The sequence below is a fragment of the Chelmon rostratus genome, chromosome 21, assembly GCF_017976325.1.
Source record: "Chelmon rostratus isolate fCheRos1 chromosome 21, fCheRos1.pri, whole genome shotgun sequence".
Taxonomy (NCBI): Eukaryota; Metazoa; Chordata; class Actinopteri; order Chaetodontiformes; family Chaetodontidae; genus Chelmon; species Chelmon rostratus.
The window spans coordinates 9,373,186-9,389,732 of record NC_055678.1 but is presented as its reverse complement, the minus strand read 5'-3'; the positions used below and the strand labels follow the sequence as shown (position 1 = coordinate 9,389,732).

The window sequence follows — 16,547 nt, the reverse complement described above, 5'->3', positions numbered from 1 at the left end:
CTTATTACTCAGAAAAGAAAAAAGGAGCTTTTTTTAATCCTTTTGAAAGGTCTGTCTTTTGTCACTTTTTTAATCTTGGGTGAGAATTTGCTTCTATTCCCGGAAGCACACAAGAGAAGTACAAAGGTACATCTTAACTTTATGCAAAGTGGCCTGCCTTGAAAAACTCCACACATCCCGTCAAATGCAGCGATGGAGGTGCTGGTGTCCTGTCAAAAACACACGTTTTACCTCTGTTGACATGGATAGCAAAGGGAAAAAAAATATTCTTCTTTACCCATCAAAATGTAATTACATATGCATGCATAACAATTCATATCAGATATGCTAATCAGTCCGCCATAATCCTCTGAGCAGCAAATGATATTTATTTAATTAAAGCAAATAGATGGATCTTTTTTTGTGTGCAATTTCTTTCTAGTATATGGGCACGCATGTGTATGTATTTTATATATCTTCGAAATTAACGTGATGATTTTTAAGTTCCTCCACGGCCCTGGGAGAAGATAATAAATCTTAAAAACATCTGTTTACAGAAAGTCTATCAATAATTGCCAAAAAATGACCTTTACTAATTTCAAGCAGTCAACAATAACTGTAGTATAAAAGAAAAGTTCCCCATCTCCAAAAAAATCACAATAATTATAATCAAATAAACTGAGATTTATGTACACATTTCAATGCCCTCCAACTCTCCTCGTGCTTTTTGCCCAGTGCCACGAGTGATACAAGGACAAGCACAAATTACTGTGGCGCCTGGAAAGCTGAAAAATGTAAACAGTTCATTATATGGGAAATAAAAGGCGTAAAAATACCCAGGGGCAGAGTGTAATGAGGGGCCCTGAAGTTCCTCTGCAGATGCTTTTTCCTCCACTTTCCCAAGCTTTTCCTTTTTGCCCTGCACACACGGCTGGTGGCATAGCATGAAGAGTAATTAACCATATTCAATTTACGATACTACGTTCCATTACAGGCCTTTTTCCCCAGTAGGAGAGTGAATTTAGACCTAATGACACTTATGTCCAGCTCTGCGTGCTTGTCTGAAACTGGCATCTAAAGTTTTATTTTCATAACTGCCAGAGTTGCTCCACCAAAACCAGCATTTTGAAAATAACTTTAAGGTGGGCACAAAGTGCACACACAATGAAACATTTTTCTTCTGAGTGTAATGTCCTTCAATATGTTGTAAAAACTGAAAAGTACAAATGTTTAAAGTCGGCAATGACATGACAATAAAGTGGGGTAATAAAATGTTTCTATGTTCTCAAGAATGTGTGCTAAACTCAAAGGTTATCTATCACTTCCTTTCCTCCCCCTGCTGTGATATTTTCCCAGGTGATGTGTGGACCAGCGCCAGCAGGTCCCACTCTGGTCCCCCCCCACAAGTGGGGCAGAGGTGGACTGATGCGGCACGGCGTTTAAAGGAAGCCGAGACCTTTAAGCAGGCACAAGTATCACAACAGCATCTTAAATAATGCATCTCTGCTTGGCAGGGGTTTAACACAGACACACACACAACCGGCACAAAGGAAAACACACACACACACACACACACACACACACACACACACACACACACACACACACACACACACACACACACACACACACACACACACACACACACACACACACACACACAAGTTGCTGTCTAGCGTCTTCAACTCTCCTTTAACACAAACAAATCGGGAGAGGTTGTTCAATTAAGTAAGTGCGCTTTTTTAATGCATTTGATATATTATCAGACAAAGGGAAGTAGCTACAATTGGGATTGTCACAGGAGGGTGTCATTTGTGCCTTTGTATTACTGTGGTCTTTGGTGCCATCGAATCCTCCGCTTCTGACTGTTGTGTGGTTTGTGCGAGTGCGTACGTGTGCACAAGGGCTACTGTATGAACGACAGAGGCTTCTATGAGCCTTTGCATTCCCGGGGAAAACCTCCTTTAGAGAAAGTACGTGTGCAACATATGTGAACGGTAGCCCGGTGTGTGTTCTCTCCCCTAATAGAAGTGCAGCAGTAGTAGAGAAGCCGGAGCCTTAGATAACAGCATGGGGCCTCTCATTAGCTCACAGGTTGGTGCTTTGGTGGCTTCTACGCACGCTGCATTGTGTTTCACTTCCATGAAAAACCTGAAGGAGTCTCGGGGAAGGCGATGTCGAAAACACAAATAAAAGGTGACTGATCAACCGAGGCAAGGTAATAAATGAGCCTGCGACATATCTAAACAGGTATGAGGTGACAAGAGTTCTTTCTTTTAGGGTGACAGAGAGTATCAGCTTCAAAAAAAAAAAATAGACACGGTCAGCGACAACTGTGAGAAAACTTCTCTTTAATAGTTAAATTTAATAAAAAAATGTAAATGCTAATTCCTGTTCTAACACTGTATCACTGAATTCATCAGTTTTTTTTTTTATATTAGACCACAAAGTAAACAGGATTTTATCTCTGGGGGAAAATACCTCGCCCAATGCTGGTAAAAAAAAGTATATTATTCTGATGGGGGCCTTTCATGCTTGTACCTCTGTGATACCGGTGGTGTATTTCCCTGTCAAAGTCATTTCTATTGCTAAGTACAGCCGAGATCAGTCAATAAGCCTAACGACTGTACCCACAAAGCAAGAGGCCGAGAGGCGGCAAGAGAAGGGGGGGTTGCAAGTGAACTCCAAACAAAAGAGCAAATTCAAGGAGGGCTTTGATTGAAGAAGCGCCATATACTTTTTGAAGACCTAGGGATCATCTCTCAATGGTTATTTCTTTAAGGCATGAGGGCCCGATTAAACCCAATATTAAAATGTGGAGGCGCTTCTAATGAAAAATCAAAGACCCTGTTTCCCCTCCCACACCCCCATCCTTCCATCTCTCTTTCCCTCCTTCTCTCCTGTTTTCTCCCTCAGCCTGTGGTTGTGCAGGAAGGGACAGGAAGAAAGACAGAAAGAAAGTATGAAAAGAAAGAAAGAAGAGAACAAGAGAAGGAAAGAGTGAAAATGGGGAAAGAGGGAGGGTTATAGAGATGAGGGACCTAGGTGCTGGTGGTGCAAAACAGAGACAGACAGCATTGGTTGGAGGAGTAAATCAATAGAGCAGAGCCGTCGGGGAGGCGGGCAGCCAGGGCAAGGAGAGAGGAGAGGAGAGGGGGAACCAGCACAGGGGCTCGGGCTCCGATCACAACGCTGGCTTCTGGCGTGCAGTGGGGAATAAAGTGGGCCTCCCCGGGTCAGCACCAGAGAAAAAGGTGAGATTAGAGGAAAGTGGAGGAGGGATTTTCACAGAGTGAAGGTGGGAGGGGTGGGAGAGGTGGGTGTCGGAGGATGACGAGGAGAGAAAAAGTGTGTGTGGAGGAGGAGGAGGGTGGGGGGGTGTTAGGAGATGTGCATTGCAGGATACCTGGCAAGCCAGGGACCAACCGGCCCATTAGCCTGTGGCTACCTACATATGGTTCACTGAACCCTCTGCTGAGAAGAGCTCCTCTCCTATCAGTCTTCCCATCTTTTTTAAAGAAAGAAATACCTTCACTTTTAACCCTTTCTCTGCTTTGGAAAGAGGTTCACTCCTGACCTCGATTTATGATTCATTTTTGTTTGATGTCTATTCTTGGAGTGTTATCTAAAATTGAAAAATGTAATAAAAAAAAAAAAAACCTAGACACAAAGAGAGAGGAGTCGGGCCTGCTGAGCATGTGCGTGTGCGCGTCCGTCAGTGGACATGCACAGAAGACTATCTCCTTCAGTGCTTTGCCTTTTCTTGTAATGTGACCATTGTTGGTGCTGAACAGCCCGCTAATTAGCATAAGAATACTGCAGCACATATAGGGACTTAGCCAGATCATTATCTCCATATATTTATGTATACTTTGTTATTTCACTAGCCAGAACACATTCAAATGCTGATGAGGCCAGTAAGGCCCCCCTCCAAAGCCCCTCCAACATGTGCCCTCCTGAACTTCCCAATACACTTACCAGTTTCCTGGGAGTCTGCAGGTTTTGTACTGGAATTTACGCCAGTATTTAAAAAATTGAGAGAGATGATAAACTGAAGGCTACAGAGAAGCACTTCTTAAAGCAGGTTTAATAAACAAAAGTATACAGAAAGGAACATCATATATTCAACCCAGGGATAAACAGTGGAATTGAATAATTTACAAAAACAATTATCTGCTATTCATTCTTAGAAAAAGTAGCGGAAAACATAATAGGAGCCACTGGCAAGTAAAAACGACATAAATAACATTAGTTTAATGAGCCATTTGATAATTTAATTGTTTTTTTTTTTAATAGGCGACAGATTTTTTTGTTTCTGCTGGGAATTCTGCCATTTGAAACAAGCACTTAAAGCAGAGAATGTGTTATGTGAAACAGATCATTTCTGAATAAAAATGTACAAAGACAAAAATGTACAAAAAGTTTGACAATGCAGAACAAACAAGAGCTCTATGGTGATGAGGGGAACAAAACTAAAGAGTTTAGTCTCACTGCAGGAGTAGGCTGATGCTCTAATGGTGGCCAACCTCTGGGATAATTGAAAAAAAAAAAAAAAAAAGTAATTCATCTTCCACAATGTAATTCTGATCAAGGCCACAGTCAGATTCCACTGCAGGCTTCAAAAACAGCAGAGAAAAGGCAAAATTGTTGGTCGCTGAGAGCAAAAACACGATCCCTTTCTTTCTGGCACGCTCCCTCATTACAAACACTTAGGATGAGAGGGAGAAACTAAGTTTAATTGTGTGTCTGCATGTGTGCGCGTGTTAGTGTGCGAAGGGGGTGCGAGCCGGGGTTAAAACATTTGTAAACACGGAGCCTTAACTATGAAGAAACGCCAATAAAGATGCAATGTAAAGAATTCTTCCTCTATTTACCCCTTTCCTCACTATCGCTTTCTCGGAGGATAACTTATTAAAAAGCAAATGCCACTGCCTAAAATACAGAGGAAAAACACAGACCCAATGATTCATAATATATTTCATAAATACTTCATGAATCCCTTCACCATACTTAAGCCAGTCTGGCAAAAAAAGAAAACATTGTCACCTATTCTAGTACCCGCTTGTCAGCACATCACTGGGGAGTGGGTGTCACATGTCACTTCTGGTTTACACTACTGCGTGGGACAGGCTCGGTGCACGGAAATCGGGGGTAGGACAGAAAGAAGAACAGAAGGAAAAGTGAAAGGGAGGTGGAAAGGGGAGGAGGGGAAGGAGGAGGAAGGGGGTGTTATCATATCATCGCCCCGTGTCTTTATATTTTCCCCCTTATTATCTTTGGCCCCCACTCACTCCAGTCACTCAATCACACAAGCCCTGAGGACAGCGAGGGGACCTGGGAGGGCCTTCGCTTCACAGCAGACTCAGCCAGACAAGCGTCTGAAAGCTATACTGATCACTGTCAGTGTGTGTGGAAGTACGGCGACTTTGGAGGGGCCAGGAGAGATAAGCGAGAGAGGAAGCGATCGCGTGGAAGGATAACGGCCGAATTTGCACACTGCCAAACAAAACCTGTGCTCCAGGCATAATGCAGATACCCCTTCCATACAGACAAGAGTTAACATAAAGAGACGGAGAGGGAGTCGGGGATGATCTGCTTACAAATTACAGCCTGTGTGGTTTCTGCGAGTCGGCTACTGACAAGAACTCATCTTGTTAACGACCGTAAAACTCATAAGGATGACAGTAAAGCAAATGACCTCAAAATTTATTCCCACTTCTCTGTCTGGGATACTCATCTCGACACTTTATCATCATCAAACACATTCCTTTGTGACAATGCACTCGGATTTTCAGTATCAGGTCTGGTCAAAATAAGGGTAGCGCCAGTGTAAAGACTTGCTGCTCTTCCAGTGTGGTATTAAGTCTTGTCTTTATAACTATTCTAGTGGTTCTTAACAGTGCCAATAACTTGCATAATTATTTTAAATTGTTAACTTTAAAGTACACTATTATGGTAGGAGAGGAAAATGGAGTTGAAGATGTTGTAGAAACCGCTATAAATGCTTAACTGCCACCCCATCTGGTTGACAACACTGTCATGTTATTCAAGTCATAGAGTGCAAATGATTACGACAGCGACTTATGAGTTATTATTCACTGGGTAGAAACTGAACAAACCAAGCAGCACTATTCAGAGTAGCAGGTTAGATATAAGTCACTCATATAATTAAACATGTAAAACATAACATATCCATACATTTTTAATCACAAAAAGTTACAAAAGAATTTTAAAAGTATTGCACACAGTGATATTCTGCTTTGTGTCTCATTCACATTTTTTCTGCTAATGAAATACGAGCATGGCACTTCTGGACAACACATCCTTTTGTCCTTATTGTGACACTGTCCTTCAACCCGGGTTTGACCCACTGCTGCCATTACACCATCAAACTAACAAAAAAAATGGTTTCAACGCGAGTGACAAAAAGGCTAATCCGCAAATGAATCCCATCTTCGTGTCCATAAAGAGGACATGGAAAAGCCTTCGATGCCACAAATCCACAAAGGGCTTGAAGACGACATACTGTGCACAACAACTTCCAAATGAAAGACATAATTCATAAGTAGAGAGGCAGATCTATTTGTTTACATCTTAAATCTGCACTCAGCTCAGAGGAAATACACAGGAAAAATCCCTGTCAATTGAGGGACTCCTTTTAAAACTGGTTATGAGCGATTAGACTTTGGTGTCATTGATGGGTTGTTAAGCAACGAACCATGAAAAGAGTCAATCTGCCTTTGCTCCTCTATGTTTAATATGAGCAAGTAAACCAAGGCAACCTAAGGCGATTTAAAGTGTCTAACATCCAACTAATGTTGGTCTGTCATGTTGTCTGTTAGCAGGAGTCACCATGACGAGGACAGGGGGCAAACAACAGGAACCCTTCAAGATGGATTACAACAATGCTAATTTATAATCACTACTAGTGAGGTTCTAGCGTGGGAAGTAAAGTGGTCCTAAAATCTCCCATCAAAACCCAAATCTCAACATAATTATCAGCATCTGGTTGAAAAAAAAAAAGCCATTTATGATGTAAGAGCTTCTTAAGACGAATGCACAACTTTCTGATAAATGACTTTGCAAACTCTTATTTCTCCATTTAGGTTGCTAATTGGGCCAAACATAATGAGTTTAAGGCCGTTATAAGCTAAAGTTGGATCGTTTCCATAACCTTGAATTGTCCGTGACCACTAATTTAAAAGAAAATCAGCCTCACATTCACATTCATAGATTAGATAAATGAAGGGCACCCTCGTCTTCATCTGCTTGGCTTGGTTATATACATACCAAGGTATTAGTATGCTTTGAGTAGGGAGTAAATAACAGTTCCCACAATAAAGTCTAACCAAGAACAGACAGCATTCACATAGATACAATACCCTATACTTTATAAGGCATTTCAAAAACCCTAGAAAAATGTTAATTCATTGCCAGTGATGAACCGATTGTGGATGACCCTTAGACGCAGAGTCAACAAATAGCTCTGGGGTTTGGAATCAGGAGAAGAGGCTTATGGAAAACTTCTGATAGCACTCTTACTGGCAACTAAAACATGTAGCATGAGCTGTGTATTTTTAAGTCAAGAGTCATTCATTAGTTCTTCTACAAGTCAATTTATTCTGATACCAGGGGAGCAAATAAGAATCACGAGTTACAGGAGTTTGTCTTGGCCTCATCTGAGGTTTGTTCACATTCGATAGACATCAGACTTTTTAACTTACCAATCTTGTTCATATTTCCATTTTTCAAATAATTTCTCCTCATTTATGAGCTGTTCTTAAAAAGCCCAATGTGCCAGTTCATTAAAAACAGCACTCAGTGTTTGCCCCAACTGAAAGCTAAATTTCATGTTGTCTCTGGAAGGTCATACCACTTATGAAATTGATATATCAAGATAAAAAAAATAATAATCAAGAAATAAAAAGTGGAATCAGTACCAACGGCTTTTTCATTCCATTCACCTCGGTGTACCTGGCAAGTAAACTGTTCAATATTTCAAGGTTGGCGGACTCTTTGGAAGTGTATTAATTATCTCCCTGGGTAGACACTAGGAGGCATTCCATCTAAGGGTTTCTATTAAAGGAAAAGGCAGTCTAGACATCATACTTGACCGTGACTGTAACTCCAAACAATACCCCATTAGACAATTAGAAATTGGGAAGTATTAGTTGTATCGCTCTGACAGCTGGCCTCGTGATTTAATATCCGAAAACACAGGCACAAACAACTATTGCAGTATCCATAATGGACAACATGAAGCTAGGAATGGCAGAAGAAAATCATTCCATCATAATTTCAAACTTCACTGAATATGCTTCTCTTGAAGTGCAGTGCTGTACTTGAGGTGAATCAAGTTTTGACCTGTCACATTTTTCACACCTTGTCATAACTCGTATTATGTAGTATGAGAACATACTTACCAGTCTCACATAAAGACTGGGTAATGATACGTGTTTCAAAAGGAACACAGACGCTTGAAGGACATCTTCATGGTCCTTGATGAAATGGTATAGTGCATATTATGACAACAATAGCTTTTTATTCTGAATTGCTGTTGATCTAACGGAATTAATCCTGCTACCCTGTTACCCAATGACTCTCACAGCATCAACAAATCTGCCTTGACCACTAATGGCACCAACTGCCACTTAATGTGAAGTATTCAACAATAAAACTTGTCAGAGCTCGATATTTCATGCCTATCCATTAACCTTTATCAGAGTCAAGGATCCTTGAACACAAAGCCCCTCACATTTGGACCAGAAGTGTTCATGTTATTGAAAAGACAAAAAAAAAAGTATAAAAAACTGAAGTCATCCCCTTAAACACAACTTAAGGAGGGGAAACATTCGCAGCAACACCTAATGTCAGAAACATGAATTGGGAAAGGAGATGGAAGAGTTGCAGAATTAAATGTTTACAATATCATTCCACTTTCTTAAGGAGGCATTAATTCATTCATATTTTTTTGGCTTCCTTAATTAACTTTAAGAGGACGACTGGGCCCAGACAAACTACAGAAAATACATTAAATTGGGAGTTGGGCTATAAGTCACTTTGTATTAAATGGGCTTTTACCACAAGGACATTTTGGGTTACATTATTTTCAATCTCTATTACAAAGCAAGACGGATGAGGTCAGGCTTAATAATAAGTGGAAGGATTTATCATAGCAAGTCCACTCATGCATCAGAAAGGCAAAGTAATTGGTAAATGTGACCAATATTGTCCTTGTCATATACCTTAAGTAGGAGAGAATTCTTAGAGCAATACCGCCATCTGCTGCACAAAGACATCAACAGCCACATCACACTGATGCCTCAAAGTCTATCTCAACACACTCTATATTATCTGTGAAGCACAATTAAGAAGCACTTCAAACCACTGTGGATTTGAAAGTGGGTCTAGAAGAAAATTATGCTGATTTGATGATTAACTTTAAGAAGTATCCAAGAAAGAATGCTCTGAACTCAGTGCCTGTGACTAATGTTAAGTACTAACAGTGAATTCAGAGATGCAAGTTTTGTATTTGTGACCAACATTTCCTGTACAAAATCAGCTAGTGTTTTAAATAAGCTGGAATACCGGACACAGATGTTTCAGTTCTGGTTTACCAATGATATCATGATGTTTAAAATCAGTTAAGACGCATTGTTGACTGTAGGTTCACTGAAATCTGCATTAGACTAAAAATATTTCCTATTTACTAAACATACTCGAGCACAGACCTAACAATACAACATGGAACAGCTTTGAAAAGGGCAAGAAAGGAAGAGCTTTGATATTAAAAATATGTACTGACAACAGTGAAGACGCCACCACCAGAGTTTCTAGGACTGACAAAAAGCACCTCGAAATCTCTGAGCCGATGTTGCTTTATGACAGCTTATGACATCTCATCGTGCTCATGTCAGAGGCATCACACATTTACAATTAGCATGGTACATAATTTGAGTCACATCCTCAAAACTGGATTGTGTTTTGTGAGCGACACAGCAGACGTCTGCAGACCCCCACCTTCCCTACTGGGACGGACCAAGCGTGGTCCTTTGAAGATGGTGGCTCTGTTTACCCGATAGATTTCATTAAATTAAGCTTACGTTGGGCCTCTTCTTTGCCTGATCAAAGCTGCTGCTAAGAGCAATGCCACCCTGCTTCCCCTGACTTAAACAAGCCGACTCCATCAAATAAGATTTCCACTGTCCTTTTTAATTTCTTTTTTCCACACTCTGACTTACGCTCTTTTTGGTCAGGCTGGCATCCCCTTTAGCTGCTGCAATGCCCGTTTGCTGCGACCCAGCACCTTTAAGACCCCCACTGTCCCCTCGATTATCACAATGAAGCTGTCAGCCAAGCCAACAAAGCTACATCTCATATATACACCTTTGGGATGCCCGTTTGATAAGTTGTCTGCTAAGGTCGTCTCGGGCCCTGTCTGGAAAGGAGCAGGAATGAGGTCTCAAGCTGGCACACCGGTGGTAGGAAGACTTCAAACCACGGGTGAATGGGAGGATGAGAGAGCAGGTTAAGGGGGGAGGCACCCGTGGGAGGCCGGTAGGGGGTGGGGTTGTAGGGGGAGATCGGGTAGTGAGGGAGTGGAAAGGCCTTGATATCCACGGAAAGCACAACAAAGCCGAAGCTTTTTACATTAAAAAGAAAGGAGATTGCCTTTTTTCCACTGGACGCCTTTCGAGCTGAGTGTCATGTCCTCCCCAGGCCTGCAGGAAGCAAGAGGCCGAGCTCGGCTATAGCATTTGGCACATCTGAGGCACATCTGAGGGGGCTGAAGTTCATGCCTTCTGAACACTTGCATCAGAATTACAGGGGACCTGATATACTAGATGTTACTGTGAGAGGTGGGTGATCCTGGTTTAAATGTACACTGAGCTCGCCACACCACACACAGAGTAAAAATGAAAATGACTCCATCAAACTTGGGGAGTCACAGTTACAAGCAGGCCAATATTCTTTACCCGCCAGGACTATCCTACTGATACCTTCTGCTTTCCATTTCAGTATTGCACTCATACAACTTAAGTATGCAGTGATATGGAAGTAGGAATTTAGCTGTAATCATGTTTATGTGCTGTGTATGCAAGGTTTAGTTTTAGAAAGTAGATGCTAACTGCTAACTTTTTCCAGGCATAAGAAGCACATTTTCACACATATGCCCCTAAGACAGGCCTAAAAATGCAAGCAACGAAAATTAGCACCAATATCAGCCCCAGCAGGTGTTAACTGCTTGATGATTAAGCGCGGTAAGTGTGGGGAGAAGAAAAGTTAAAGATTAATCGGCAGCCAATTAAATGCCCATGGCGAGGAAAGTAAACTGTCTTGGCACGGAGATCTTCTCTGTGATCTCAGTTAGCACATCGCTGTGGTGTGCTTACAGATCACTAGCGCACGATATCTCAATCCAAATGGGTTGTTTATGCATGTTTACTTGGTTGTTGTGCAGTTGGAATAGTGATGGGTAAGGCAGGAAACATTCATCCCATACAGATTTTAAAAAGCAGCTTGCGATGAGTGATGTTAGATATTTAGCAGATGTTTGAGGGTGAAATATAAACGGGCTTTAACTTGAATTATTTTTGTTTATCAGAGGTAGGTGGGAGCATGGACTGGGCATTATTTGACACGATATTCAGAGGAACAATTCAAAATACCGGGTTTCTCAGATTTGTTAATCCTGCTTTGTTTAAATATGATTCTCACAACTTTCATTTCATTTTGCGCCAAACACAAAAACATTTTGCACCTCATATTTTCTGATCACACTGTCTTTAGTTTGAAGAACAAGCATTTTACACTGATACATTCTTAATTATCGGTTTTGCAGTGATTACCATTATTTCCTGAAATCCTTTGCTTAGCTACAACGTAATGAATTCAGCCCCCAAGAAAAAAAAAAGGTTCACATTTGAGAGGAAAGCCACAACTTCAATTCATTTCAAGCTTTTAAAAGTTTGTAAATTAATTTGCCAAAATGACGACAAGGTGAAATGTTGCACCTCTCCCAGGTCAGCTTTTTGTGAATTAATCCCGAAGCTCTTAAACGTCCAATTCAGTGAGTGTTTATTTTTCCAACCCATTCTGAGGTTGTGGATTTCACATCATATTTGATTTGTGCAGGAACTCGTCTGCTCTCGAGCTCAAGGTCAGTTGCATTTACACCACGGGTTTATTATCGTGTTGTGAGCACCAGCACAACAAAATTGACAACAGAAAACAATAACAGACAACAAAGCAAAGATATCACTGAAGATACATATTTTTGCAAGATGAAGATTTGAATCCAAACAATGACTTTGTAAATTTCTTTGCAACTTAGGCTAAAAGAAAAAGCTACAAGAATAAGGAACAAAAGAAGCACGCAATGGAATTACATTTACATTACAGGTAACTGCTCATTTCTGTCATATTATTGATGAAGTGAAACACCTTGAACAATATTGGTAGCCAACAATATGGACGAAAAAGCAAGGGACCCTCAAGACTTGGCTGTTCATTAAGCTTTGATAGAGGCTAGAGATCAAGTCAAGACATACAGTGATTTATGAATTACTAAACAAGGCCAGATTCTGCAGCAACAACACAAACACACACATCCTGTTCTCAATAGGCATCACTTCGCAAGTTCAAATACGAACTCTGAATTAACCTCGGTGGATGCACCACGGAGCCTCAGCACAGAGCTGTTTGTGTGTGTGTGTGTGTGTGTGTGTGTGTGTGTGTGTGTGAGACACAGTATGTGTGTTGGAGAGAGAGAGTTTAGTTGAGGGGGCAAACAACGGATGCATGTATAAACCACAATGGATTTGAGAAGGTGACAACATATAACTACAGTCTGTCATATGCATCAACAGTATTTTGCTGCACAGTTTTTCAAAGTCGCACTTTCAAAAAGAGGATTTGCTAAATGTTGATGATGTTCATTATATTTGCAATATCACCATTAGTTACTAATAACAAAAAACCAAGAAGGAGCTTAAGTACTCACAAAGTCTTTCTCGAGCTTCTCGATCTCCTGCTTGTAGCTCTTCAGCCTGCTGTTGTACATGGCTCGGCTCTGGATCGGGATCTCACGCACCTCCAGGTCCATCTGCTCCAGCTAGAACCCGCAGGATATCCAGTTGATTTGACAAACTTTACAAGTATGTGTTTCACAAGTAACAAAACTGACAGGTTTAGAGTTAATTCTGAACCTGTCAGTTTATTTAATTACAGCAGTCTTGTAAAAAAAAAAAAAAAAAATCAAGGCCTCCCTATCCTCTAATGATTATGTTTCTCTTACCATCTAAGCATTTCTGAAATGTATTGCTAAGTCTAAAAAAGGTTATTATCTAGGACAAAAAGCTGCCTAAGATTGAAACTGTGACAACTCTGACAATATTACACTCTCTGAAATAAGTTACTTCAGCGGCATTATCTTTAATATGTTCCAGTGTTGATTGTAAAAGGAAACTGCCTCCTGCTCATGTCACTCAGATGTGATAAAAGTTGCGACAGAGAAAGGCTGTTCTGCAAATAAATACACAATCAAATATGAGGGTCCCTTCACTGCAGTGACATATACAGGCCCAACAATGTCACAGTGAATGAAGGGAAAGCACATTTGATGCGTGGCTAGACAGGTCTCTGTGTGGCGGATTTGGAGGAAACTAATCACTGTGACATAACAAGACAACTGCAACAACAATTTGTCTCTGTCAGGTGACTTTGCTCATTTTTTAAACAGCAACATGAAGACTCCCACCTCAAGATAATGGCTTGAAATGTGTCATAGGGGTGTCACTTAAAAGCAGATTACTGGAAAGTAATCATGTGAGGAGGAAGCCTCCTTTCCGCCATGTGTGCTTGTCTGCATGTCATGTCACCACCAGGATAATACAGGTGCTGTTGTCTGGTGCCAGTGAAAATTGTCCCCTCCCTCTTTGCACAAATTCATTATTTAGGAAATGGGAAGAGGAGAAAATTACTGATCAAAGACATACCAACTCTCTGACTTCTTCAAGCTGTTTGTCGACATTTAGAACCAGCTGTGTCTTCTCCTCTGAAAGGGAAAAAAACAGCAACATATTGATCAGCCGACAGAGGAACAGCGCTTCATGACAACAACCTAACTCCCCCGCAACGGGGGAAGAGAGGGGGAGAGAGAAAGAAAGAGACGGGGAGAAAACAACACACGAGGACACATTTGAAGATATATTTACACATTCTCTCTACACGACGAGCCAACATTTGATGTCTCTTAGTTATTGGCGTCTATGAGGCCTTTGTTGGTTTCTGTTGAGGAGCAGTGAGACACCTCGTGCCAACTCAAAGGGAAGGGAGGTGTCAGCTTTGCTCACTTGCCAGAAGTATGAGTCCCACTCAGAATGACTAACGCACCGTTCTGCACCTCACCCCGTGGCTGCTCTTCCACATTACCCATTGAAACTCATTACAACTTGCGAGAGTTCCAAAGAAGCATGTAAACTACAACACGTCCCATTGTTATTTAAGGCAGCAACATTGCCTCTTAATTTCTCTACATATAAGCACTGGTCTTTGTTCTGAAATTAGCTTTTTCGTCATGAAAGTGAACCACGTTCGGTCCAGTAGATAAGTGATCAAGCAAAATGCAAATTTTGTGCCTTAGTAGCTGAATGCTTGCCATGCATGCTACATGGCCGCATGGCCTTCGCAACGTTGCTGGTTCATTTCCAGCTGGCGACATTCGTTGCATGTCATACCACTCTCTCTCTCTCTCTCATGACCATTTCCTATTTGGTTCTGCTGTCTAATAAAGGTTAAAAAAATACAACATTTTAGAAACAAGGATCGTTAACGTAGCATAGTTTAGAGGGTTTTTTTTTTTCAATGAGAATCGATAGACCAAAACTTTGAACTAAATGAAAAAATGTACCTTAACTTTATATAGTCACAAATTGTTAAAGTCAATATCAAGAAAAAAAAAATCAAACCTTTGCCGATTACAGATTCTCAAATGTTGCTTTTCTCTGAATCATTATTTTTTCTTATTTTGTATGACTGCTGGGTCAGACAAAAAAAAGCTATTTTAAGAGAGCAGTTTCAGCTCAGGCAACATGTCACTATTTTTACATTATCAAGATGATTAACAAATTACTCAAACAAATGACTAAAAGAGTATTAGTTGCAGACCTAGCATAGAACTTACAGTAGAAATACTTTTACACTCTTATGTGCAGACTACAATCAACCGAATACCCCTCGCCTCACCCTACCTTTCCAAGCATGTAGGACAGGCATCTCAAACCGGTTCCATAAAGGGCCGCGTGGCTGCAGGTTTTCATTCCAACCAAGGAGGAGCACACCAGGCTGGAATCAATTAATCAGCTGATCTCAGTCTTCAGCTGACAAATAAGTTATCCCTTGATGTTGATTGGTTGGCCTGATGTGCTCCTCCTGGGTTGGAATGAAAACCTGCAGCCACGCAGCCCTTTATGGAACCGGTTTGAGATGCCTGATGTAGGAGAATCTGAGTTGGCCGCTATAAATGCAAAAAGCCCTCTATAGAGCCAGCGTTTGGTTTGTGCGTGTTGAGCTACTGTAGAAACAAGGCAATGCAACATGGCAGACTGTGTGACAAGGACCCACTACCTCTGCAGATATATTGAGCTCATTCTAAGATAACAAAAAACAAGATTCTTAGATTAAAGTGACATTAATGAAAACATACTGATGAATATTATATTGTATTTCCGCCAATATATCCCTCTAACACTTATACACACACAGGACCTTTAAACTAGTGTTTAGTTATTAATATCCAAAATCCACTCAAGTAATGGGATATTGCAATAATGGATTGGCTTTTTTCAGCAGCTATTTTTGTTATAGAAGGAAAAGCACAGGTGTTTCCAATAACATGAATGATGGCTGACTTTTATTCAAGTGTCCCAGTAAGCCATGACAGACTCTGCATGTTTATACGGTATATACTACACACTAATTGGCTAAATTAATCAAGCATCTACATACTACTACCATTTTATTTCTACAGTAATGAATCAATATGTAAAACAACGGATGTCAATCAAACGCCGACTTCGGAATGTCAGTGCTAATTAAAGCTCACAAAGACAAAGCAAAGTGCCTGTCTTCAGCTGTAATACTTTTAACTGTTTCCAGCTATGAGCAGCTCCTCCATTGCTATAGGTTCATTGTATTGTGGGAGAACAATGTCCAACAACAGCACACTCAAAATAAAAAATATCGACTGGATTTAGTATTTCTACTGTGAGGTTTATGTATGCTTCCTCGTCACATTTCCATTGAGAATGTAGTATGAATTTGAGACATGCAAAGTGTGACAATGAACCAGCACAATACCAGGACTAAATGGAAATCAGACACATTTCATGATTTACACCTGTGCTTTTTCAAAGATGAGTTTTCTAAAATGTTGTTTGTAAAAGAGGAATATTTGGCTTCAAAGTCCCGCAAACTCCTCCTGTCAAGACTCCCAAGTATTTAGCATTATTAGCACCTACATTTTACTCAGGTGCATATGGGTGTTAGTCATGACCCATGATGCACCT

At 40.7% G+C, this 16,547-nt stretch overlaps 1 protein-coding gene across 2 annotated transcripts in view; it reads right to left on the bottom strand.

Annotated features, from left to right (window-relative positions):
* Positions 1-16,547, bottom strand: part of vti1a (vesicle transport through interaction with t-SNAREs 1A) — a 118,116-nt gene that overhangs the window by 97,331 nt on the left and 4,238 nt on the right. For both annotated transcript variants that reach the window (XM_041962809.1, XM_041962808.1), the window contains exons 2-3: positions 13,977-14,035; positions 12,983-13,093 (exon numbers count right to left, since the gene is read on the bottom strand). In XM_041962809.1, the coding sequence (XP_041818743.1) occupies positions 12,983-13,093; positions 13,977-14,035 (170 nt within the window). The remainder of the gene's footprint in view (positions 1-12,982; positions 13,094-13,976; positions 14,036-16,547) is intronic.